The sequence below is a fragment of the Nasonia vitripennis genome, chromosome 1, assembly GCF_009193385.2.
Source record: "Nasonia vitripennis strain AsymCx chromosome 1, Nvit_psr_1.1, whole genome shotgun sequence".
Lineage (NCBI taxonomy): Eukaryota > Metazoa > Arthropoda > Insecta > Hymenoptera > Pteromalidae > Nasonia > Nasonia vitripennis.
This window is the reverse complement of record NC_045757.1, coordinates 32,011,070-32,037,736: the sequence shown is the minus strand read 5'-3', so window position 1 is coordinate 32,037,736 and position 26,667 is coordinate 32,011,070. Positions and strand designations below refer to the sequence as shown.

General features: G+C 41.8%; 3 protein-coding genes across 10 annotated transcripts; 2 read left to right on the top strand and 1 right to left on the bottom strand.

The window, feature by feature from the left end:
• Window positions 1-215: 215 nt before the first annotated feature.
• LOC100117022 (uncharacterized protein) lies at window positions 216-25,548 on the bottom strand. 6 transcript variants are annotated; one of them, XR_001728858.3, is made up of 10 exons: window positions 25,027-25,548; window positions 19,735-19,924; window positions 7,274-7,522; window positions 5,208-5,320; window positions 4,532-4,641; window positions 4,052-4,130; window positions 3,838-3,977; window positions 3,481-3,624; window positions 2,547-2,869; window positions 216-1,880 (listed from the first exon to the last, which is right to left on the bottom strand). XR_001728858.3 is itself a non-coding variant. In XM_008216805.4 (10 exons), exons 2-10 carry the CDS (start codon window positions 19,864-19,866, stop codon window positions 1,679-1,681), a joined length of 1,392 nt encoding a protein of 463 aa, XP_008215027.1. In that variant the 5' UTR covers window positions 19,867-19,924; window positions 25,027-25,546; the 3' UTR covers window positions 216-1,678. The 6 variants fall into 6 exon arrangements, 5 of the variants coding, with proteins under 5 accessions (XP_008215027.1, XP_016837890.1, NP_001153349.1 ...); XM_008216805.4 differs by having other exon boundaries at window positions 2,647-2,869; window positions 25,027-25,546; XM_016982401.3 differs by lacking the exon at window positions 25,027-25,548 and adding an exon at window positions 23,605-23,772 and having other exon boundaries at window positions 2,647-2,869.
• On the top strand, window positions 8,506-10,656 carry LOC100116986 (roadkill-like). Of its 3 annotated transcripts, none has more exons than XM_031933485.2 (3): window positions 8,506-8,807; window positions 8,907-9,227; window positions 9,317-10,656. In XM_031933485.2, the coding sequence occupies exon 3, from the start codon at window positions 9,369-9,371 to the stop codon at window positions 10,386-10,388; it is 1,020 nt and encodes a 339-aa protein (XP_031789345.1). In that variant the 5' UTR covers window positions 8,506-8,807; window positions 8,907-9,227; window positions 9,317-9,368; the 3' UTR covers window positions 10,389-10,656. The 3 variants fall into 3 exon arrangements, with proteins under 3 accessions (XP_031789345.1, XP_031789344.1, NP_001153347.1); XM_031933484.2 differs by having other exon boundaries at window positions 8,506-8,830; NM_001159875.1 differs by lacking the exon at window positions 8,506-8,807 and having other exon boundaries at window positions 9,081-9,227; window positions 9,317-10,655.
• Window positions 11,048-12,743, top strand: LOC100116949 (roadkill-like). Its single transcript, NM_001159876.1, is given in 1 exon segment — window positions 11,048-12,743. A coding segment is annotated over 1 exon segment (1,005 nt). The 5' UTR covers window positions 11,048-11,470; the 3' UTR covers window positions 12,476-12,743.
• Window positions 25,549-26,667: the final 1,119 nt, after the last annotated feature.

Below are 26,667 nucleotides of genomic sequence, written 5' to 3'. Positions count from 1 at the left end.
ATATAACAGTTAACATTGTCAGAAGGCTCTTTATTTGTTATGTTTATTTTTCCAGAATCAATAAAAAAGAATACTTTTTTGGGAAATCGAATAGAACGTCTTAGCAGCAAAGCAATATAGTTCATGATGCTAGATAAAAATTAAGACTTTAGAAGCGATCCTTGAATAATTTCTTATGGACGTAAGGCACATGATGACAATAAATAACTCTTGGCTAGATATCTAAAAATTTATATTTTAATATAATCGTAAGACTGTTACATATATAATTATTTGTCAGAACGCGAATGTACAAGGATTTGTTTTAATATTTTATACAAGAATTTTCGCAAAATTCAGTCTATTATTTACTAAAGTGTTACATTGTTACACTTCTTGCTTTATTCAACAATGCAAACGACCACGTGAATAGCGGGAATTCCCATTGCTTAATATAATGCTATACGTTACAACAATACTTATATAAAAAAGAGGTTCTTCGACGCGTTCCATTGGAAAACTTGGTTTTCTCAATGCAGCACTTTTATTTCATGCTCTTTCAAGAGTTTCTCTGTATACAAAATATACGAAAGTCGTAACTCTTACAAACGATCGACTTATTAAGTAGTTTCTTTTTACAATAAAAAAACCTTATACAAAGAAAAGAAGTATGCAAATAATTAACGACATATCTCTCGGACTGGGAAACGTATAATAACGCAAGGAAGTAATATAATATACTGTGGGTAGCACAATATTATTAAGTGTTAAGAAATTGTTGCGTCGAGTTATTCCTTTTCTTCTTTTTTTTTTATGTCGCAGTACGCATCTAATCGTCAGGGTAGGATAAAAATAGTTATGCGTAAGCACATAACTTTTTAACGTGATAGCGACGCAAAAGCTTGTTCGATAATTGTTTAGTTAATATTGCATGTGAGAGCGTCGACGCGTCTGACGCTCGAGACACGGTATTGCACACTAAGGCTTACATGTTTTCATGTCGCTAGAAGTACATAATATATTGTCTGTTTTTCCTTTGTAGGAACGATGCACATTGAGGATCGTTATGTATAAAAGCTTTCTTATAGTTTTTTTAAGTACAGTAATACATTATTGTAGATGAATATTTATTGATTTATTTTACGCGTAGGCACTGGAAAATTAATACGCGTTGCGTGATAAATAAATAAGTATTTCACATTCGTTCGATGGGAACAAAATAATCATTGAACAAAAGCGAAATTTGATGTAAGGCTTATTTGTATTGTTTCTACGTTGCAGGAAGTTTTTCATTCTAAAACAGTGTTAATCTGAACGAATGCGAAAGCTTTATTCGTTTCTTTTGATAAGTAAAAGAGTAAAACGTGAATCGTGCACATTCTTTCTGTAAAAATGTACATTTACATTAGTTACAATTTTTGTCAGTGCAAAAAAATCGATAAAGCTAAATAGCGACGTGCACGATTCACTCGTCTGCGTATACCCTTTTATATAGAGCGCGGTACACTCGACTCTTGGCAGTTACAGGCTACAGTCAAAAACTGGCGCAAAACTTAGCCTATCCTCTCCACACATAGTTCCATCGAAACTTTTACCCTGATCATATCAAAATCCAATAAAGATTTTCCAACGAAATTTCACGCCAACTATTCTTATACACTCGACTTGCACAGAATGTGAATAACTACAGTCACTGGTGTCACTTGGCGGAGTAGTGCGATCCGATGTTGGAGGGTGGACCTCGATGATGGTGATGGTGTTGCTTGTGGGCGGGTCCAGAGTATCGACTACCCGGTCGTGAATGGACGATCGCGTAATGATCGCTGTTGGTGGATATCGAGCGCGTCGAGTTCATCGTCGAGCCTCCGGACGTGTAGCCGGGTTTGCCGTTGAGAGAGTACCTGGAAACGAGATTGGAGCTTACGTTAATGGGCTCGTGAGGGATATAGTGTTTGATCCAACTCAGAAGGCGGCATTTCGACGAGGAAAATTTGGAAAAATTTCAGAATTTGAAATGCTGCCAGGATTTTCGTATGAAATAATTGTAAATTGATTAGAGATATTCCGAACCAAATCGAAAAATACACCTTTGATTGAGAGACGATATGGATTATGCGATATATGCGATGATGATTTTATGTTCTAAAAGCCGCTGTCTATTCTAATTGCAGTTAGCGTTAATTCGCTCGTTTCGATTTAAAAATTTTAATTTATATATGTTTATTAATAAATATAGATACCGCTGAATAAGGTATCTTATTTGCTATTCTTGAATGCATCGATATACTAAATGAAACGTCGTCAATGATAAAAATTGTTACATGAGAGTGAAATATCGTAACAGTTAATAAATTAATTCACATAAAAACTATTTTAAGAGACTTGTACATTTTAAATAACAAACAATATTTTTGACTCTGATATAAACCAAAAAATAAACATTCAGAAGCATTGCAAATAAAAGTCTCTTGAAAACGTCGTCGACAAAAAGACATTAGGCACAGTAAAAAAAGTTTTAAAAACACATACACAAATAATCAAAGTATATATAACAAACACAATCCTACCGTGCTATGCGCACGCAATCGCTGATCGTCAAATACGGGTATAGCATAATCGAAGAAGCTTTTGTGTTTTTGTAAATCAAGAGGAGATCAAGAGTCAAACCTCGAGCCGTACTGGGAGCCATGCCAACTGCGGTAAGGGTCGTAGTCTTCGATGATCGAGGGTTCTTTCTCGATGATTTCGGTTCGCGCGCAGCTGCATGTCATCGCCGAGCAGAGGAACACGTTGATTATAAACATTATCAGCAGCAGAATACCCAAGGCTATCGCAAGCCAGAGCAACCAGCCCGGGTGCACTGCCCCGTCGTCGCACAATGGTTGCAACACTGCGAAAAAAAAAATTATTTTTCATACGCTTATATGACAAATTAGTCAAATATATTATATAAGACCGTCACGCTATTGACCCCGAGCTTTCACCAAAGTTTATCCAACTTTCGAAATGAACTTGTGTAATAAAGTCGACTTTGTAAATTCGAGTTGTACAGTTTTAGATAAGTTTCAAAACCAAAGAGATTGGCGTGTGACTAAACGACTAAAGGTTTACGTAGGTCATTGACTCCTGCAGGAAACTTAAATAACTTATCTCAGCTATTTCAGAATTTTTATCTACACCTCTCACTAATGCGTACGCGTCGTGCAATTTTAAAAATAGTTATCCCATATGTAACCATACTGTTGTATCAGGAAATTCCATTAGAATGATGCCAGCATTCGAAATGATTTTTGACGTTGCGTGAAATATTATATTTCCATTATTAAAATTAATTTTCATCATTGAATTGCCGAAACAAAAAATTAGCTTTGCAATAAGCCCATTCTTTACGAACAATCGCTATTCGCAAGAATCCCAATCGTTTTCTAAAAGCCACGTGCCGACTACATCGCGGTTACAAAATCATCGCCGCCGACGTATTTCGTCGTGAAATATACTCACAGGGAGTGTCGCCGGGACTAAGAACAAACACGCTCGTTCCTGCGTGCAAGACCGCCTCTTCCTCTCGAGGTATTATCTGTCCTTTGCTCACGGCGAAATTGCTGGAGGCATCGTCGCCATAGCAGACCGGCTCGCCGCAGCTCTCTGCGCATGTTTCAAACAAAACGAAACGATGAATCATTTATGTCTGTGTGACGGGGCTCCGGGAAATCATTTGAATACAAGCGGTGCATTTATACACACTGGCTCTCTGTCATCGATGAGACAGGCGACTTGGTATATAAATGCATCATGAATCGAATTGAGATCGATGAATAAGTATATACTTGACGGGATAATTTCGAGGGGAAAGTTTACCTTTGCAGAGGACTATTTCGCACTGTAGATGCAACTGCTTTTGGGTATCGGAGAATCGGAATGCCGAGAGTGTTGCCTCGGCTGTTCCTGCGTTTCGGTTGTACACGAATTTCGTGATGAATTTCGCTTTGTCGGGGCACCTACAAATTTAAAAAAGTTTATTTGCAAATTGTCTGTTCTTCTACAAAGAGTTTCAAGGTGGATTCGGACTTACCCTCGTTCGTCGATTATGGTGACGTTGTGGTTGTCGGTATCGAAGCCAAGACAAGATTTCACTCGGAAGCCGTAAGCACCTGTAATGCGTTTTATTTTAGATATAGGAGTTTCACTAGTAGATACAGACCTCTTTTCATTTCACGCAAACGAGTATATAAACAGATATAACATTCAAAACAAGTCAAACTCGACCTTCTTACTGAGATCTACTTGCAGCTCTCCTATAATTCTTACGCAACGGAGTAAAAGACATGATCGAGTTCAACGTTAACATAGCGAGTAAAACCATTTAAATAAAAAAAAACCACTGCGAAACCCAAAATCCCACGGGTATATCATCATCCTCATTCGGTCAATTACGGCCAGAGCAGCGACCGACGCTGTCTCCTCACTCGTTGAGCTCTCCACGCGTCAGTTTCGCAAAAGCTTGAACTGAAAGCTCTGCGCGCGGTGATGCAACGCATAAAAACACACTCACCGTCAACCGGTGAGATCTCGGCGCGCAGCGTGTAGTTATGCCCGAAAATGGCCTCTTGCACTCGCCTCGTACCATCCAGCAGCCGCAAGGACACCAAGGACGTCTCGTTTCTGTAGAGAGACAGAGAGAAAGAGCTGTATGTACTCGATGTATTATGGATTATACGTATACATGCCAGTGCATCGAGAGCGTGGAGATTCATTGGGTTGCGCAATGCCCGACGCGTGATCGTCCTCGTTTTATGATTCATTGGCTCTTTTCATTACGCTATTCCGGTTATCTATGTTCGTTCTCGTTTCGTTCGATTTCACGGGAGAAAATCCGCGGACTCGAACGGAATCGACTGAAGCACGCAGAGAGGGAGAGAGAGAGAGAGATAAACATTTCTATCCGCGAATAATGCGAAAAAAGGAGACAATGCAACGCCTCTTTGTGATAATTCAATGCCCATCGCTAAATAATCGTCCATCGCAAGCGCATTTCAACGGACGCTCTCTCACTTTCTCCTCTCTCTGTGTAACCATACGCTGCTTAGCAAGCGTGAATTTATACATACGGACAAAAAAAATGTACAAACGCAGATAGATCGGCGCACGGCTTATTCGGCATACAGAACATTGATAATCGTTATTAATTTTCCAACGCGTACAATAAAGCCGAGAAAGTGCGTGTGTACCTGGCGTTCCTGTACTTGGTGTTGCCACACGTGATTACGTAAAACTTGTCGTCAGCCAGTTCGAGAGTTTTGTGTATCCTCACGGCTATCGAGAGCGATCGCTCGTCGGTGCGCTGCAACAGAGAGAAATAAAGAACAAGGTTATTGATGGACGTGTCGAGATCGGACGTGCGAGAAATTCAGCCGTCGATATTATCTGTATTATACATCTATATTATCTTGAATATATTATACTATTATACTATGTGAATTCGATGGGTATATGTATACGAGGAAAAATTTTACGCGCGAAAGTGAAAGCACTGCGTGTAATGAGCATAAGGTTTTATTGTGCACGTGCGCACTAAGGTGTAATATAAATGAAGGAAGACACGGATTAGCGTATGTGCAGTTGGTTACGAACTTTTTCTAATTTATATTGCGGAATCGCGCATACTTTCTAAATACGAATCCCGACGCGTTATGCCCGGATGAACTCGGGGGAATTTTCATTGCTCTGATTTTATATACTCCGATGTATGCTTGAAACTTGAAAAGAACGTAGTGTATAAGTTTTAATCGGAGGAAAATCCTCATATCGCAATTTCCTGCTTAAATACTTTCAGCCTTACACAAAAAAAAGACCATCGCCTATACATAATACTTCATTCTTTTATTCCCCGTTATAACACATTCGCTCCTCTCCGATCCACATGCCCGTCAAGTTCGCGCCTTAACAAACTACAAGCGCTCGTTAATTAAGTATAAAAATCTGCATCGCGCAAATATCTAATGGGAAAGTTCAGTGGAACGCGATGCAGTGTATAGGAAAAAAAAATTGCCTCCGTGTACCGTTTCGTCGTTGGCATGACGAAACGCATATATAATGCACCGCAATTTTTTCATTCCCCCTATACGTGCACTAACGGAATGCGAGCGTTTTCTCTCCGATTAGCATGAAAATCCGCTAATTGAGCGATTGAAAGGAGCGCGATGATTCTCGTTGACACAGAATCGCGTCGAGCTTTGTCTCTGCGCGCTGGATCGCGCGTAATTAACGAGAAAGTGTTCGTACACACAGTGCGGTGCGTCGAAAGCCTGATTGGATCTTCAATCGGATGTGATGTTTTGATTTCGGTTGTGTAATAATGTACAGCTGTGCAGACAAAAAATCGGATCGAGAGAGAGAGTGAAAAGAGCGGCGACCGTTATAATCTGATTTGAATAGTTTTCGTAACTGCTATAATCTCGCTCTGACGAGCAACATTTTTTTCGGATGCTCGCATAATACCTACGTATTCAATTTTTTTGCCGTAATTACCAACCGACTTACTTCTTTTAACTCGAAAATCGCCGATGCGAATGTTTATGTTAATCGCTCCTCGGCTCTATTATATGCGCGAGAAAACAAACAGCACGCGTATGAAATAGCCTCGGGGCGTAATTTTCAAAGGCCGCGACGAAATAAGTTGACGTTCACAGAGTGGGTTCGGAAGAGAGTCACATATATCGGGGAGCAATTTCATGCATTGATATTGCGCCCCGAGCGCTTTTCAATTATCTCATTTTGCATCTCAAAACTTGTAGCAATTTAGAGGCAAACGTGTTTTTCTCTGTACGTACACGCGCTTTTTCAGTCAGGATACGACGCGCGCGCGCGCGCACGCGGGGAAAGAAATTGTAAGCAAAAAGCCACGAAACCTGTTTCTTGCGCGCTTCGCGGACCTTCGCTTTCTTGCTGTCTGCGCAGATACATATATAGCTATGCGTGCGTGTGCATTGGCTGAAGATGCCGAATCTGCATGTGAAACCCGTGATTAAAACGCACGCGCGAAAGGCTATGGTTTCGAACAATAAAGGTATAGGCCGTGTGTAATTCCTGATGTATCGGCGGCTCCGCCTCGTTAGTGCTTTCAGAGCTTTTGCAAAAGTAAAAGTTCGATTGCATGGGGGAAATCAACCATTCTGTTAAAACCTTGATGTTTGCTTATTCAAATATGCATCGGCTGTGTAGAAGAAAATTATAGGTGGTACATCAGTAATTGAAAATTGTTAATTATATTAAAATGGAGCAATGTACAACTCACGTTATTGACGACGATCCCACAGAAATCGTGCGAATCGGGCATAGCGAACAGATCGACGCTGAGAGTGATGTTGTTGGAGCCATCGCCAGCGATCATACACGGCGGCCTCCTGTAGTCCTTATTGTGTCCTCGCGCGTGGACTGCACCGACGAAGCTCTGGTTGAAGTTGACGCGTATGTTCATGCGTCCGGTCTGGCACATCGCCGTCACCGTCGGCTGGAACTCTGTGTCCAACAGCTGTGACCGCGCCTGAAACGATTAATAACGAGATTAGTTTTTTTTCTAATTAATTGATTTAAAAAGTATATTCAACAGTTTATTCGAAAATTCTCTCAACGAGTCGATGAGCATAAAAGAGCCCGTAAATATGCACTTGCTCCACTTAAGAGAGTTTCGACCGAACACAATAAGTGCTCTACTGTGAAAATTCCTATACAATCACACAATGAACTTGGGAGCGCGCGTAAAGAGGTGAAATTTTCCTCGCGCGACTCGTCATCGCAACACTGCAACCGACTCTTCAATCTAAAGAGCCAAAAAACTGTTTTTCGCGAAATTACCCTCGAAAAAAATCCCCCCAGCACACACACACACGAACCCGATAATCACGTGAAAGTCTCTCGCTCGTAAAATACTCGTCCAAAGCATTGCCGGACGTTAACCTGTGAGCGCACGAATTAGCGAGAGCTCTCTCTCTCTCTCTCTCTCTTCTTTTTTTCCCTCTATAAACGAAAATTTCGTCTGCATTATATCTGGCTTTCCACTACACACACACACACACACACACACACACAGGCGGGCGATCGATGCCCAGTAGATATACTGCGAAGGAGATGCTCGGGAGAGATACGGGATTTTTGACCCCGTCCGCACACTATATACTGCAGGAAGCGCGCACCGTCTCGTGCGCGTCTTCGGAGCGTGAAATCGCGCGCGCGAGAGAGAGAGAGAGAGAGTTTTGAGGGGAATTTCGAGTTTGAGTTCTGTGAGAAGATCGTGGTGTTGATTGATGTGGGAAAGAATTCTTTTTTTTACGTTGAAACAAATCGGTTTGATGGCTTCATTTCAACGCGATCTGAGGTTGAGTGAAAAAATCCCGATAGTAGCTGTAATCGCCGTGCATAACACACGTGAAACAGTCCAGTAGACTTGTGAGCATTATTATGCGTTATTAGTAGCTATATACCGTTGATGAACTTTGATGGAAACGCGCGTGTGTAATCAGCTACTATAGTATAGAATATAAGCCAACAGTTAGCCGGGGGCTAATTGAATTCATAATTTCAATCAACGTCATCGCACACATCGAGTGTTGACGTATGCACGCACGTATACCGTGTGTGTAACTGTTCTGCAGATGCGGAGGGCTCTGTAATTACGAAATTAGGATGATCAATTTTGATGCGACTTTTTCACTTTCCTCTCTGCTGTGCCGGTGCTTATAATATTCCAAGCTCACGAGAGTGAAAGCGACAGGTGGTAATTTCCAGAGATCGCGGAAGTTCCGATGTAGTGCTGATCTGCGATGCTCGTGGTATTTAAATCATGTCTAATGTTGTATGGCTTGAAATAATTGCATATTTACCTCTCAACGATCGATGTTAGCGTTATTTATGGTTATACATACTTGCAGGTTTAGTTAAATACACTTAAATGTTTTGGCGGCTCGAGCTCACTGCTCGCAAAAACATAACCTTGCACGTTACCGCCGGCACGCCGCTGATAGGCCATCGCGTCGAGACTCGAGCGCAGCAGCACCAAAACGAGCCAACAGTTGCTGAGTTGCCCACGATGACAAATCTGACATAAGGATAGGTCACGCAACGATAAGTATATTCTTCACAAGTTCCGACCTGTCGATTCTTGATTTATCAGAACGTTATTGAAACAATTTGTCCAGCGAGTATTTAGCTATTTACGCAGGCATAGGATTCTCTAACCGGAACTATACAGTGTAAGAACCAATTCAAGTTATTACTGATCTTTTTTGCTTTAAATTGCATACATTACGTAACCTCTGTTTCGTTTTGTTCATACACATAGATATCTACTAGTTTACTGCCGATCAATTGATCGATATAAATATAAATTTACCATGGCTAAAAATGTTACCGGACGAATAAATGCTAAGCCATCAGTTGTTAGCTATACACAAGAATACGAATGGATTATTGATTACGATCGCACTACTGACATAAATTCGGAAGAATGTATACGATCCCCAGTATTTACAACAGCCAACATTTATAAGTGGCAAATTTTGCTGTACCCGAAAGGATACGATGAAAAGTATCAAAACTTTTATTCAATTTTCCTTAATCTTTTAAGCAATGTCGAATTGAAAATAAAAGCGTCGTTTGAAATTCGTATCAACAAAGGAGAACCATTAATGACAAGACTTTTTGAAGAAACCATGACTTGTTACTTGAGTTCACAAGGATATGAGAAATTTATGAATCGTTGTATGATAGAAAAATCATCAAGCTTACCTCAAGGCAGTACCATAAGGATTGCTTGCAAAATAAATTTGGCGGATGAGAATGTAAAAGAAAACAATCTAGAAATGATAAATGCCAACAGAGAGCTACAACAATTGAGTACTGATTTTGAACAATTAATAGACGACAAAGAGCTCAACGACGTTGAGTTTACGATCAATGGTAAGGAGCTTCGGGCCAACAGAAGTATACTAGGCAAAAGAAGCAGTGTTTTTTCCGCCATGTTTGATAATGTGATTGAAGTAAAGCATGCAAAAAAAGTAGAAATCATAGACATCAGGCATGAAGTTTTTCTGGAAGTGCTGCGCTACATTTATTCTGGAAAAGTGAACGGGATTGACACAATAGTTGACGAACTTTTAGCTGCAGCTGATAAGTACTCGCTTGATGGCCTCAAGCTGATGTGTGAAAGAAGTCTCAGTTCTAACACAAATGCTGATAACGTCTTGAATAATCTTCGTCTAGCTAATCAATATAGCTTTAACAGTTTAAAAGAAAAAGCCATTAAATTTATTATTACACAAGCAGTTGACATCGTTGACAAGCCAGAGTTTCGACAATTACCTTATAATATTGTGTGCGATATCTGTTCAGCTATAGTTCCGAAAAAAAAATAAGCATAGTAAAGTATATATCCTATATGTATACTTTAATTGTGGATGTAAATAAAATTTTATCTTTTGTAAGTAGGCGCATCAATCATTTGACTTAACTTTGCTCCTTGATAAAGTTTATGTTTTATTTTATACTTGATATGACTGTAGCTTTGATTCATAACATTTTGATATACATGTATAAGGATTGTAAGAAAAATTTTCTTACAATCATTGACAATCAAAAGGAGTGAGAACTTGCATTTAATAAAAATAAATTTATATATCTATGTATCTTGCCATTTTCATTTCAAAATACTTTGATGAAAAGGACGCGAAATCTCGTGGTAATCTTCAACTATAAATTAAGCAAGTTAGCAGGGATGATTAAATTTACAATTTGTTTTGCTGGTGATTTTACGTTTTTTTGTTTGACATTTCATAAAAATTCAAACTGCTATTTTCATCAATGTATAATCCAATATTAATTTTGTATCATCAAGATTACTTGTAAATTTTTTACATTTAAACAATTGACATAAATTGTTCTATTGATATATACTTAGCACGTTACTCTATACTAAAGTACTAACTCGTGTTATGTATATTACCTATGCTCGTACCAGTCGTACCTATATCAGAGCGATGGCAGCGCCTTTAGGTATAAAAACATATAATAGCGCAGGACTAAGTATATATACGGGCCGAGAAGGGAGTAGATTGCGATTCACGGATACTTACTAATACTTGTAAAAGTATAATAAAGTTTACTGGTGTTGATTTATTCTGCCGTTTTGGCGCAAACTGCAGAGCTCATCAGTCATCAGTCATCACTGCTCGTAATAAAAGCTAGGTTATACAATACCGGCTTACAATTCGTATCGCTATCTTACCTCGCTGCGTTAATAAATGTATAGTTAAATCACAAATGCAATTTTTAAACGACGAAATGCTTCAAGTATATGGGATCGTAATGTGAGAAATCAACGCTTCTTCCTCGATCTTTAGTGCATACCCAACCTCTGTTACGTTGTATACACACATATGCAAATTGTAGTACCTACTGACCCCGCAATTTAATTTGTCAAGATATCAACAAAGAAACAATGTCTACAGGACAAGTAAAAGGTGCTTTTGCTTGGGATTTTGAATGGACGATTAATTACGAGTGCCTTTCTGATAAAAATGTGGGAGATATGTTGAAATCTCCAGTGTTCACAACATCAGATTTGCGTGATTCTTACAAGTGGCAGCTTTGCCTGTATCCAAAAAGTGACTGCGAAAAAAACAAAGACTTTTTTTCGCTTTATCTGACACTTCTAAGCAATGTCCCATTCAAAATAAAAGCATCATTGTCAATTGTCACTAAAAGGGATAGAAAAGTAGAAAAATCATTTGAACGTGTTATGAATAACTCTGATGTATCAGATTCTCGGGAATATAAAAAGTTTGTGAAACGTAATTTGATTGAAAAATCATCAAAGACACTTCATGACAACACCATAAAGATTGGTTGTAAAATTGTTGTATATCGTAACGGGGAAGCAAATAATATCCAAACGACGAATGTCCTTAAAGAGCTTCAACGATTGAGTACTGATTTTGAGCAGTTAATAGACAACGAAGAGTTAAACAATATTGAGTTTACAATAGAAGGTAAAAAGTTGCGTGCCAACAGAAGCATACTTGGTAAAAGAAGCCGCACTTTTGCTGCCTTGTTCAATAATGAGATAAGCCAAAAGCGAGAAAGAGAGATAGAAATTACAGACATTAGATACGAGGTTTTTTTGAAAATGATGCACTACATTTATACCGGAAAAATGAACGGCATTGAAAATATAGCCAGTGAGCTTCTCACTGCAGCTGATAAATATTGTCTGGATGGACTCAAGCTGATGTGTGAAAAAAGTCTTTGTCATGATGTGAAAACTGAAAATGTCTTAGATAATCTTCAACTGGCTGTTCAACATGGCTTAGAAAGTTTAAAAGCAAAAACCCTGGAATTTATTGTTACTCAAGCAGTTGACGTTGTCACCAGGTCAGAATTTCGACAATTACCTTACGATATTGTATGCGATGTTTGTTTTGCTCTGGCTTGCAAGAAAAAATAGTTTTACATCGAGATGCATGAAAACACTACGAATCCTAGTTTCAAAAACTATAAAAATATACTTTATAATTGCTTTATATTCAAGAACAATTGTAACTACTGTTTTTAGTAATGTGTATGTTTACAAGTTATAAGTTAACAAGATCTTTTACACACAGATACAGAAGATTTACTGATAGTAAAAACAACTTCTTTTGTAATCAGTGATAGTTATAAGCATTGAAGCCTTGTGTTTTAAGAAGAATAAATTTCTTTTTAATTTTCATTAATTTGTTTGTTTTTTTTTTTGTAATATTCCTTTTGATACAAAGATTTCACATGTGTATCAAGAAAAATACATGGATAATTCATATGTAGCCTTTAAAGTGTAAATACCTTTAAAGTGTAAGAACCTGTAAAGTAATAGCTATAGTTGCCAGTGGTCCTATAGTCATTAATATTCTCACGATTGGAAAATACGTAGTTTTAATTGTTCCAATAACGTGAACAATAAACTACTCACTAGAAAACATCTCCATTGTAAGAGGACACGGACAAAGTACAGAGAGTATAGGTGAGTCATTAAAACTCATACAGAGATATCTAATTTATATTCAACTTAAAAAAATGTCCATAAACCAAAACGCAGTCAATCCACCAAATGCTTTACTCCAATCCAACCCATCATCCTGCTCGAAGATGTAAATATCCTTTTACGAGCTCCAGCCTCTCGCATATAATTTCCCGTAATGCAGCCGCGAGTCTTCGCAAGTCCGTAAAGCGGAGTCCAATTTTCGCAGGCTTTACTCTCCTTCCCGCGAGTCCAAAAAAGCGGCCGACGCGAGAGCGATATAACCGGCTCTGGTGTGAACTTTCTCTCTCACTTCTCTCTGGCAACGAAAGCGACAGACCATCAGGTATATGTGACGGGAGTATATATATATATATATATATATATATATATATATATATATATATATATATATATATATATATATATATATATATATATATATATATATATATATATATATATATATATATATATATATATATATATATATATATATAATATATATATATATATATATATATATATATATATATATATATATATATATATATATATATATATATATATATATAATATATATATATATAGCTCGAGGAAAAATGTACGTTTTCAATTTCGTTGCTCTGATTGGGGGGGATGTTGAAAGTGAGGTTTGGGGGGAAACGTTATTGCATATTATATATAGGTGCGGACGCGCGGTATCATTATTTTCTGGGGTTTCGAGCTCGAGATGTGGTGAGCTTGTGGGATACTTTGCGACACACAAAGGAAATCGTTTTGAATTTTGGGTGTAAACTCGCGCTTATTTCCTTAAGTGTTTTCTCGCAGTTTTGGTGTGAATTTCTTTTTTTATAATATATTTTTAGTTTTGATTGAGAATATCATACCGGTTTTTAATCCATTCGATCCCCCGTCTGCAATATGCATATTTTAATCGGTCCCAATATAAGATCACCTCGTCCACGCAATAAATCGTCTCTTCCACAAAAGCTGATCGATCGACTCCTAAAATAATCTCATTATGCAAACTATATAGCATATCGTTTCGTTTCTACGAATTGCGTTTTCCCGCATTCCGTTCGCTCCTGACGAATAGATCAGGTTGTCGATCCGAGAAAAATCGGCGAGTATATGTCTGCGCAATAACAGTACCTATATACCGCAGAAGAAAAATTAAGGGTTGGAATGAGAAATCCAAGCCGATCTCGCGCGCAGATATATATATATATATGTACACACATCATATACCAGCTTTATGTGTACCGCGTACCAACGGAACAGGTTCGGCCGAACAGCTGCGTTGCTGAATCACTCTCTCGCGCGTTGTATGAAAAATCGTTAAAAATATGTCGTGTGTATACGCGTGGGCTCTGCGCGATTGCTCCGTAACAGTTTTGTTGTTGTGACTTGACGATTATCGCTGTACCTCTTTAACCCAGTCTCTCGAATCCTTTGTCATCGCGTTTCCTGATTGCGATGGATAGTGAAAAGGCATCCATCTTCGGCTCTGATTAGATTGAATATAACGCGGGAGAGATAATATACGTTCTCCCAGAAATTACAGGCCACGAGCGAGCGACGGGACGTGAAAAAGGTGTCTAAACAGCGGAAAATCCATAATTACACTCGTCTCCGATCAAGCGTCCACACTATATTATATACAACACACCCAGGGAAAATCAGATATAATGCACACACACAGCTCCCTCATTACGTAGAAACTCTATAAGTACACCGTTCCATTATAACTCCATCGAAAAGCCGGTCCCCTATACGTAAACTCCCAATACGTATATCGATAAATTCTCCTCCTCAACTATAATACAGCCCGATGTATATCCCAGATCAAGTATATAGAGACAATGTCAGTTCCGCCCACGCATTTTCCTTCCAGAAAACACACGCGCATTCGAACAACAGCAGCAGCGGAGTGAACTAACCGCGGCGGCAACTATAACAGCCTACGCGTCTCTACGTGGGACTTTCGATTTCAGCCGCGAATTCGTGCGTCCCTCGAACGGCTCCGGAGACAGAGAGATTGGAGAGGCTGGAATGCGCCGTAAATTGTCCGGCACACGCCTCACGCGCGCGCGAGCCGTAAATCCCTCGACAGACCGGTCTCTCTCTCTCTCTCTCTCTCTCTCTCTCTCTCTCTCTCTCCCTCTGCAGAGGCTGCGTCTTATATATATATATATATATATATATATATATATATACATAGATAGATATACCTGGACACAATGAAAATACCCTTTTGTCTCTCTTTACGACTGCAGCGGTGTGTAACGGGCTGATTCTTTTTTTTCGCGGGTTTCAAGTTGGGCAAGAGTCCGCACGCGCATTGCACTATAATACACTCGTAGTGTAATAATCGCACGAGTGCAGCAGGATTGGAGAGAAGAGCTGCCGCGCGATATGATGATTGAGTGGAAATCGCAGCGGTTGCAGTCGGCGATGACGAGAGACGATTTGGATCGTGTTCCGCGACGACGGCTATGTATGCAGTATAACGACGCGTGAATATTGAGATTTTCAGGCATATGTAAATCGCTTGCGCAAACTATTCCGATTCTACAATATGTGTGCCGTACGCGCAGCCTGTATTATAAAAGGTAGGCTCTCTCGCGGCGAGATGAATGTATATTAATATTAATGGCATCTCACAAGGCTTATTGTCCCTCTGTTTCTCGAAGACTATACACGAAGCTCTTGAAATTTATAGTTTTATGATACATCCAAACGCCAAGGTCTTTTCGATTCTTTATTCATCGACTTTTGGGGAGCCGGTGTAGCTCTGGGGCGAAAAAAGCGCCTCGTGCCGAAAGTTCCCACATTCTACAGCGACGCTATACTTATGTTGCTCTCTTAACGAAACGAGCTGCAGCGCAGACCTGGTGCTTCTGTAAAGCCGGTGATTGTGGTTCTCGGAATCGCGCGACCGAGGAAAGTACTGGGTTATTCGACGCTGTGCAACTCACGCCGTCGGCAAATGAGACACGAGGTGTGTCGTTTGCTTCGCTGAAGAGTTTCTTGAAAAGTACAGTGTCGAAATGCACATAGTGCCGTATGGAAGATCGGTAAGAACGGTATCAGATCGATGCACTGAGAGAAATAGTGCGTAAATTTTTCTATATGTTCATGACAATTTACTGGAAAGTTTGGTAATCTCGTCACAGACTGACAAAACCGACCTTTTTACTAGATTTATATCAATTTTTACTAAACTTCCATATAAAATTTATCATACTCAATAGGAAAAATTAACAGAAACTATAGTGAAAATCACCAATGTATGGATTTTTACCTGACAGTATAGTAATTTTTAATAGAACGTATAGTACTTTTCATCTGAAAATCGGAACTGATGCGTATTGACGCGTTATGCGCATGCGCATTTAGCAAACATGGCTGTTTCGTGTGCTGCCGCTAGGGAGTGCACGGGAAATAAAACCCGCAAGCGGTAAGAATTTAGCTCAGTTAGTATATAAGTCCGTTTAGCAAGCCTGTTGTAACAATTGCGAGCGTATAAGCATATGTACTGCGAATTGCGAATATGTATAATAATTAAGCGTTTAGTTGTAGGAAATGTATCTAGGTTAGTTTAATGTCTCTAAAAATCAACTGCGGCGAGTGAATCGATAATGTTCTCTGAATGAAGTGCGTTAGAAGAGCAACCCTCCATAACCATAAAAATTTAGAGCCATATAATAATTGAAAATAATTTTTCCACTATGTGCATTTTTATATTTAATTTAGTCAGGGTAAAAATTACTACTCAGTATAGTAAAATTTATAGTTTTATAAAATTTACTATACAGTTTAGTAAAAATTACTAGACTGTTAGTCTGTGAGTGGATTACCAAACTTTTTATTAAAATTTCCTATCCAGTATAGTAAAATTTACTATAAATTTCTCTCAGTGTGATAAATCGATAATTATAATGAAGACTAAATGGACAGAGCACTAACGATGAAAATCGAAACATCGCCGAGAACATCAATTCATAATAAAACACCCAGCGCATCCAAGAAAATAACGGCCCGTCTCTCTCTCTCTCTCTCTCTCTCGCGAGAATACCAATGCAAATCTCAAGTGCAAACAAGACCTAGATTTTCTCCATTCCAAACATCACGCGCGTCACACAATCAAGCGCGCGAGGCGCCTCCTTAAAGAAAAACAAAGCAGGTCCACGGTCAACCTCGTTCCGTTACCGATCACGTAGGCGCTCTTTCTCGTCGGCACTTACGCAAACGCGTATAACGATAATTATGATCACCCGCAAGCGGGCGTGGGTGCAGCTACGAGCTCGAAAAGGAGCCCAACGCGTGAAGCGATCGTTGCGGCTGGCTGGATTTATATACGCGAGAGGGACACGCGATATTACATTTTCGACTATATACTCGATGCCGGATTGCGTGGATGCGATTTGTGGGATTCGAGATTTCGAGGCGCGCGGATTTATAACTATATGGTCGGGTGTGGGCGACGATCGATGGACGATCGGCTCGGCATTTGTATATACTGTATTATTATATCGTTTTATTTCGTTTTAATACGAGAAGAGAGATAATGGATTGCTTTTGCCCAGCAGTGTTTGCTCGCGCGAAACGAACGATCGGCGTTTTGTGGTTTTGATTGATAAACACATCGTTTCCCGCGCACGCGTGTACAGAGGCTATAATTTGCCGCGCGATTGCAATGCCCGCCTGATGGAGTAATCGCGTATTGATTTACCTTGACACTTCAATCAGCGAGTGTACACCGCGCGCGCGAGTTATATGGGGAAACGTCGGAATGTATTGGAAAAAGTTATGCCTACAATAATATATATCCTCCCGCGATTCTGAAAACCTTTAGCTTCTATTTCGTCGCTACCTACGAAGACTAGCACCGTTCAAATTTTCCAACGAAAACTAGCACAACTCGCGACTTTATATTACTTAAAATGTGAGTATTTTACGTTTTTATTGGCTTATTGGGTTGGTTGAAATCGGAAAATTTTTACAGAAATTGGTTGTTCAAAGTTTGAGATGTGCTACTTATGAGGGGACATTTCAACAGTGCTACTCTCTTCGAAGGGAGCGACGATTTGTGTTGTTCACGCGCAAATTCTTTCATCTCGATCGCCATCGACACTTAACGCGATGTTTACGGCTTGGTTTTACAGTTTCGTGCGTGTAGCCGAGCTGTTTAAAAATCCTAAAAGCTGCGACTTTTTCAAACGCTCAGCTCTTTCGCAGATTTAACGGTAAATCAAAGACTTTAGCGCGACCCTTCCCTGCGCAGTTAGTGAAAAAACTTTACTGCCAATGTTTACGCGGCAAAAAGGACTGCGCCGCGTCTTTACGGCCTCAAATTACGAAATAACATTCGAAGACCGCGCGCGAGAGCGCACACACGTATATAGTATTACGTACACTTTCTACGATCTCCGCCACAGCAGCTTCTCTCTTTTGCGTGTGTGTGTGTGCGAATGTAGCGTTTGTTTAAAGTCCCTTAAAATATGGCCAAGAGCAGGAAATAATTGCCGGCAGTTCGGGGAGAGACAAGAGAGTATAAAACATAAGTACGTCGAAAAGTCGAGTTCGGCCGTTTTACCGTAGGCTTTATTGCCGATCTCTAGCGGGCAGGTAGTCATTACGACAGTTGCAGTGCAGGGGCTCGGCCTTCTCTCTTCTCTTCGGCGGCCGCGGTAGCTTCTTCGCTCGAAATCGGCCAGTGGGGTATAGGAGAGCATTTTTTTCGAGCTAATTTCCGTTCGTCCTGGATATGGACCCAAAATCAGCGTCGTCGATTTTTCTTTCGTCGGATCCAATCTCGAGAATAAGACGCTCGGCTAATGAGATCACAATTCACGTCCTTCCCCTATGCGCGCGAACGTCAATTAGAGCCGACTTTTCCGCGCGCGATTTATTCACGCTTGTGCGACTTGATCTGTAGCTATACACGAAATATCCATCAGCGCTTGCTCCAGATATCGCGATGCAGATGCGGAATTCAAATGCGAGCCCGAAGCTAGCTCCGATGGCATAAAAAGCCATTTCCTGACGCAATTATCACGTGCACGCGGCCAGAGAACCGGTACATCGACTTTATCTCTCGGCTCATATTCGATTTCTCCCGCAGCACTTGCGTGTGTGCAGTGCAGCACACGCGGCGATCCAGAGCAGAAGATACCGGCTGTCTCTGTATACTAAATGAATTAATTGTCCGATCGAATTAGAGATGTGATCGGGATCTATATGTGGTATGAGGAATAAAGAGGCGGAGGCTCCTCTCTTGTGCCGTTACTTTGTTCCCATCAGCCGAGCGCGAGAGCTAGGCGCGTGCGTGTTTGTAAACAGCGAAAAAACGTAGTCGAATTTTAATGACCACCTGTCGATAAATCCAATCGATATCTATCAAATTGGAAATCGAAAGTGAGATTGGCTCTGTAATTGAAAGCTATTCCGGGAGATGAGCTGTGTTATACCTTATTCATACGTTCGAGTTATATAAACCGCGCGTAAGGATGTTTCACATCGCCGAGATCTAGGAAAATACCGATCGCCGATCTCTATCCCCCCTGAGATTGATAAATCAAGCCTACACTCATAAATGCGTTCCCCACTAAAGCACCCGAGTCGCGAGGTATGACAAAAAGCCCAGCTCTTAATTGCAAAAAACAAGCCTCACTCCCCCGTAACTGTACCTCCCGACGACTCACCTCGTGAAATCCAAGGACGAGCAGCAGACAGCAGACCTTCCAAAAGCTCGTCGGCTGCATGACACCTCCCCGTAACCTCCACCTCCTCGTCGTCGTCGTCGTCGTCGTCGTCGTCGTCCTCGCCATCGCCATCGGCTCTTCGCACTCGTTCAATTACGGTAGCCCGCCGGCTCTCTCGGGGGCATAAAACCTGCAAGAATTATGCGAATCCATCACTTTTCTTTCTTATTACTTTCGCTGCGCGCTTATTGTCAGTGCCGTCGTAAATGTCTCGCTTTCGGCTCTCGTACGCGCGCGTGTGTGGATGTAACTTTGGGTTTTATGGAGCTTCTCGCAGCCCTTTGTTCGACCCGAGAAAGAAAGAAAGAGAGAGAGAGAGAGAGATGGAACAAGTGCTGCTACGCAGAGGAATATTACACGCTGCGGAGTTTGCTTTGCAGAGATTGTGAAATCGCGGATAGAGGCGCTGTGCTATTGTCGAAAGTATAAATCGGCTGTCGATCGGGAAGGCGGAAGAAAGCGCATAATAAAAGTGAAAACTCGGTATATCGGACGCGGAAATGATGGCTGCTGCTGCAGTAAGGATTAATTACGCGCGCGGGAGAGGAGAAAAATCTCTCATCATTTTTCGCCGGCGCGCGACGGATCCCGTCGTTAACTCTCGAGTTTCCAATGCGGTTTTACGGTAATATTATACGCGATTCAGTGGGGTCTGAGAGTATATATATACGCAGGAGGGAAGAACTCTTCATCATTCGTAGAATCAGGAAAGTAAATCACTCTCGGAAATGACGTGAATTGCAGAATCGTCGGACGAGGCACCGCTAAGTGCGAGAGGCCAGTCTAACTGCTCTCTCACGCGCACTAACTCAATTTAGAAATTAATTCTGTGTCCTTACGGCTGTATATGTAATATACACGGGGGAGTATGCTTATATCGCTGGATCGCAACGTCCGTAAATCGTCGGATGATTTACGTGCGGTTTTGTGGTGTATGTTTCGTTGTAACGATTAGTGGAATCATATTCTAAGGGATTTATAGATTGAAAGCGATAGCAAGTGCATATATATATATTATAATCACACGAATTTTTCAATCATCAAAATCGCCAAAGAGACCGGATCATCCTGAAAAATAGCGAAAATTTATGCGCATTTATCTTGGAGAATTAGTAGGCCCTCGTACTTTTATATTATACGCGCGTATACGAATCGACAAAGGAAAATATGGAGCACCAAACAAAAAGAATGAAAGAAACGCTCTGTGTGAGACAATAAATGTTCACGGACCACGACTTTACACACACATACGCATCGCATATAGCGGTACATCATTTTCGCGGGATCCGGAAGAGACGATCTATCTCGCCCTGGCTACTCTACACTGCTATGGACATTCAATGAAAACGCATCCGATTGTTTTCCCGGGCGTAAAATTCAGAGCACTGACACGCCCCTCGATCCGAATCATATTTGCATATACATACACGCCTGACCCTTTCCGCGACCGGAGTTTCGCGATAAGCGTATATAGGTTTTGTTAACCGCTTCTACGTGGAAATGCCGTAAAGTTCAACTGTATACGGGTATGCGTATAGTTCGAGCATATTAACACGTGCGTTTTGTCGTTCTCGGCAGCGGTATCGGTATATAGAATCTTCGGTGTGTGTGTATTATTTAAAGGATTCCCAAGCGCTTTGTAATTTTGTAAGCGGTTTATTCGTTGCCTATATGCGGGCTACGGAACAATTACGCACGATAGTTTATCCTCGTTGCAGCAACATCGGCGTTTATAGCAATTTTTCCATTCTGTATACAACGACGAGATAATATTACAGTCCCTTGAATATACACTCGACGAACAAAAAGACACACAGCAGCAGACAATAACGAGTAAAAAAAATCCGAACAGGATCCAAGCGGAATAAGTTATCCACGCGGAAATTCAAATTCGCGAGCGGCGGACCATTGTGCCAGCTGGCTAAATCACGAAAACGAGAGAGAGAGAGTAACGGAAAAAAAGTTGTGCAAAGGCCCGCGTTTTATAACAAAAGTCACAGCCGAACGAGCACACGGAGCTAACGCACGAGTAGAGGCTCTCTGTGTGTGCCCGGAATGCTCCAATACACATTCATAGAGAAAGAGGAGGGAGTAGAGATAGATCGCGTACACCGCGCGTTTATATCGGGAGAGCTATGTATATTTCCGCGAGGAGAGGATCAGTTAGGTGCTCCTCCATGCATACAAGCGACCTTACGTGCAGTTAGACCGCGCGAAAATACCTGTGGGGTTTGCCGTAGCCGATTTAGTTATTAATAAACTTTAAGTTTTTTTTTTCCACGAGTTCGATCCAACGGTATATCTCGATCTCTCCAGCCACACCTGAGAAAAATCGTTAAGCGATCGGTATTCTACAACAGCTCGCGCTTGGTGTGTAATCTATCGACTCGCCGAATCTCTCGCGTGTTTCGCAAATGACCAACCGTGCGAAATTCAAACGATTCCACGGTACACAGTCCAGAAAACAAAACAACTCGGAATATTCTCCACACTCGAGTATAGTATACGCGTATCGGCATTATAGGCTTGGCACGCCGCAAGCTATACAGAGAGAAAGATTCACGTTTACGGTGCCCGAATTCCATTCGTGCACGCGTGCGCTCGTGAATATGCATTTTCGATCCCCGATGCTATGTATGTACGTCTGTGCAGCTAATTGTTGCGTGCCGATTTTTTTTTTCGAGCGGAATTTCCTGCTTGTGTGCTGTGTCTGTCCTCTCTATAACGACGTTTTTCCCCCTAAAAGCCTTTCGCTGTTTCGTCGATGACTGTGCTGTGCTTGGGTTATGACTGTATTCAGGAGATGAAAAATCCCGAGGAGATTTCCGGTGACGCGGAGTTCGGAGCCTTGCGGTGTGTTACGAATGCTATATAGTCACGTGATTCGCCGAGAGAGAGAGAGAGAGAGAGAGAGAGAGAGAGAGAGAGAGAGAGAGAGAGAGAGAGAGATCGGTATGGGTATTAGATATCGTAAGAAAGGAATGAAAGGCTGATGCGGCTGGACTTTCGTCTAATGCACGACTGTCCGTGTGCTGGGTTGATAAGCAAAGTGCATTTGTTTCTGCGTGAGGCTGGAATTTAGGCTTGAGTTTGCATGTATTTTATTGTGCCCGGAGAAACGCTCGTTTATTCTTCCTTATCGGTACTACTGCTCTTGCGCTGCAGGTATACTTATTTTCTCTGCAGAGATATTACTTTCTGATATATAATAAGTAGTAAGTATGGAACAGAGGGAATTTTTATACGTGAGAAAAAATCCAGCTTTGTACTCTGCTGATGTGCATGAATTATTTATTGCTTTTAACGCGCGGAATAAGTTATACTATATACCTATATACGTAAACGCGCATGTGAAAGCAACAACAATTAGAAACAATCAACTAACGTATACTATAATACCGGTGTCTTTAATGAATTCACCGCCGTACGTTTTTGTTTCCGTAATGTACAGTCGCTTTTATAGAACGGTTACGTAAAAAGAAACATCTGCGGGTGTGCCCCCGCAAACGAACTTTTCGCGCATGAATTAGTTTGCCAGTGACTAAATCCGTGAATCACTCACATATTAAATACTCTTATGCGTATAATACACACACACACACACACACACATCAGCGATATATCGGTATGCAAATCTCGTGTAACGCACGATGACGAGCTACAGCTCCGAGAATCCCGAGGCCTTTTTTGGCCGAACGCCTCGTCGCGCGCGCGTACGCCCGCGTCTCGGAAAAAGAGTAAATAGGCGCAGCTATACGTGCAGTGCTGCGCACTCGCAAATGTAAAAATATGAATTCTGGCACGGCTTACAGTTACGCGTGCGGCTCTCCTCATCAGGCCCCCCGTTGATTATGCTTTTCGTTCAATTTAATGCTTGATCGAGCTTCCCGCAAAACACACACGTCTCCTCTCTGATGATGCACATAACAAATCGACGAACGTAAACAAGATCGGATGATCTATTATGCTGAACACACGTATAGAGCGCGAGAGAGACGATCGTGAGAATATAAGCTTCTGAGGGAAAAAGAAGTATATATACGCGCATATCTCCTCGATCGGTCCCCCCCCCCCCCCACACACACACACAGTCATGCACACTTAATTGCAGTAAAAAGGCGAATCGCTACTGCGCACGACGCGGCAAAAACGCCCGGCACGCACGCGCGCTATTCCCGAATCCAGAAGAAACGAGACTTCAAAGGCAGAGATGCCGAAATATCGTCTCTCGCGCTGGAATGGCGCAGCGAGCGAGCCAACGGTTTAATTGTCAGGGGTGTGGAGTTGTTGTTGTCGCTGCAGTTATGTATAGTATCTATAGTATATAGCTTGAGTTTCAGAGCTGATGCTGCGGTGTGAAATGTTAGTATAGAGCTGGAGGTTATAGTTAGAGACGAGCTGCAAATTTTATATATATATATATATATATATGTATGATGCAGTTGTCGCATGCCTTGAACTGTGACTGAAATAACAATGACGGAGAGCTGGCGAGGATATAAGTGTGCAGCGCATTGTCGTGTTTACTTTCGCGGAGATCACAGCGGAGATGCGATTTTTAAGGACGGAGAGAGTGAAGGTCCCTTTTCTTTCTTCTGCTACGGGGGATGTGAATCAAACACGTAAGTACGTAGAAGACGAAAATATCATCGTACATGACGTGCCACTCGACGCGAAAAACACATCCGAGCAGTGAAATACAATTAGCGTGACGTAATCGAGCGAAAAACGTACAGAAGATAACAGTTTCCATTATTTTTCCGCTGCGATTCGACTTCCTCCTAATTCTCACATTCGAGTATGCGTGTCTATAGCTATAGGAGCTGAATCTCCAGTCACGATCACCTCCAGCGTGCAAGGATGCAAGGACGATCTCTCTTGGCGCTCTATACACGGCAGCATCGAGCCAAGTTCAAGTCCAAGCTGACTAACTACCCGCAACAAAACACATCCTCACAGCACCGAATCCCCTCGAAGCTTAGTCATTACGCCAGCTAACTGTGTATGAACAACGCGACGAAGCGAAGAAAAATCAACGATAAGTAGGTATACCTCGAGATCGAATAATAACCACAGCGGCGACATCGATAAGAAGAATAAAAAAAAATAGGAATAACTTTGGCTCGTATACCTATACTCGTATCTATATCGTATACTCGTCCAGCGCGGCGCAACTGTCCATAAAACCTTACGGTAAACCGCGACTGCAGCGCGCGCGCGCAAAACACTTACCGTGAAAAAAAGCCGAGAATACTATCCCCACAGCAGCGACGTTGACCGCCCAGCAAACGACGATGATCCACAGAGCGACGAGGTGTGTGCGATACTATACTGCGACGTAGGTGTGCTCGTCTGCATATATGTACATCACATTTTGGCCGGCGACACTGTATTATACGCAGCTACTCTCCGACTCGTCGAACAAGCCTCAGCACACACTGTTTTACGTTTACGCTTCTCTATACTCGACCTCCGCGTGCGGGTATACGACGATATTATAGTATAGGTATACTCGCGACACGAGTAGATATATACGAGTCGTGGGTGTATACTCGCGTTTGGCAAACGTGCTCCAAAATGTCCGGGGAAAGTGCGAGTAGCTAGTCTCGCGCACGCGTGCTCTCGACTGACTGACTACACTACTCGCGGCGGCTGCAGTCCGCACTCCGCACGCGAAGTGAGCGACGACGGATACGCTGCTGGCTTCGGTGGAGAGGGGCCCAACGACGGCGAGGAGGACGAGCCGTGCGTGCCCGCCATAACGGCGATCTCCTGCTGCTGCCCGCGAGTATGTACACCGCACCTATACACGCGTTCGACTCTCTAGAGACCATGTGTGTGTGTGTGTGTAGCTTCTCTCCGTCCCTCTCGCACCTGCTGTCTCCTCGGTGTGCTCTAGGGACTTTTGCTCAGCGATGCGTAGTGACTTTTCTTTCCGTCATTCCAGAATTTTCATCGGGCTTCCCTCGGGCCCATCCCTACGAACGAGCGACGGGGCCTGATCGCGTATTCTCATACCTATCTCTCCGGCTGGCCTTGTCGCCGAGCTCCTTTTCTCTCTTCGTCGTGTGTGGACGTACATTGTTGTGCACATAGCTCGTTTTCACGGATTATAACCGCGACGTGGTGGGGGTATGGAACGGGCCTTGCACGGACTAGTGGAGGGGGTAGAGCTGGGCCTTGATGCGCGAGCGAGTATAGGACGGAGTGGTATGCGGCGCGGAGAAACCCGCGAGGATGCAACTCTCTTATATACTCTGCGCGGAGAGAATGAAGATGATCGGGGAAGGACGACGGGGAAAAATTGAGATTTAAACGTGACGAGCGCAGATAAGCCGCTGCGGATTAATGCATCGTAGGAATTCACTTGTGCGTACGTGTCTATGTCTGGAGTTTCAACTCTCTTTTTCTTAGCTCACTTATACTGCGAGGGTCCGCTTATTGTATTGATGGAGATATGCAGAGCTTTATCTGGTTGTTTTTTATGGTTTTAAACCATTGTTCGCATTTGGTTGTTTTTTAGAAAAAGAAAGGTGTATACTTATGGCTTAACTTTAAAAGTAATGGGACGAGTATAGACACTTTACTTTTTTTAGCCGAGAGAGAGAGAGAATTAAGAGAGAAAAAAGAGATGAAACATGCCGTTGGGCCATAATCGAGCGACAGCATGAGATAAAGAAGACGAAAAGCTGAGTTTAGCGATGTGTGTGAGAGATTAGAGAGCGAAGAACGCAAAAAGAGAAACAGCAGACGGTTGCGTGTTCAGAACAAGGAGTGGAGGGCAGGAGTAAAAAAGCGTTTGTTGCAATGTTCGAGGAGTGAATTATAAGGAATTTCAAAGAGCTGGGATTTTTTTCTCGAGCATAGTCAGTG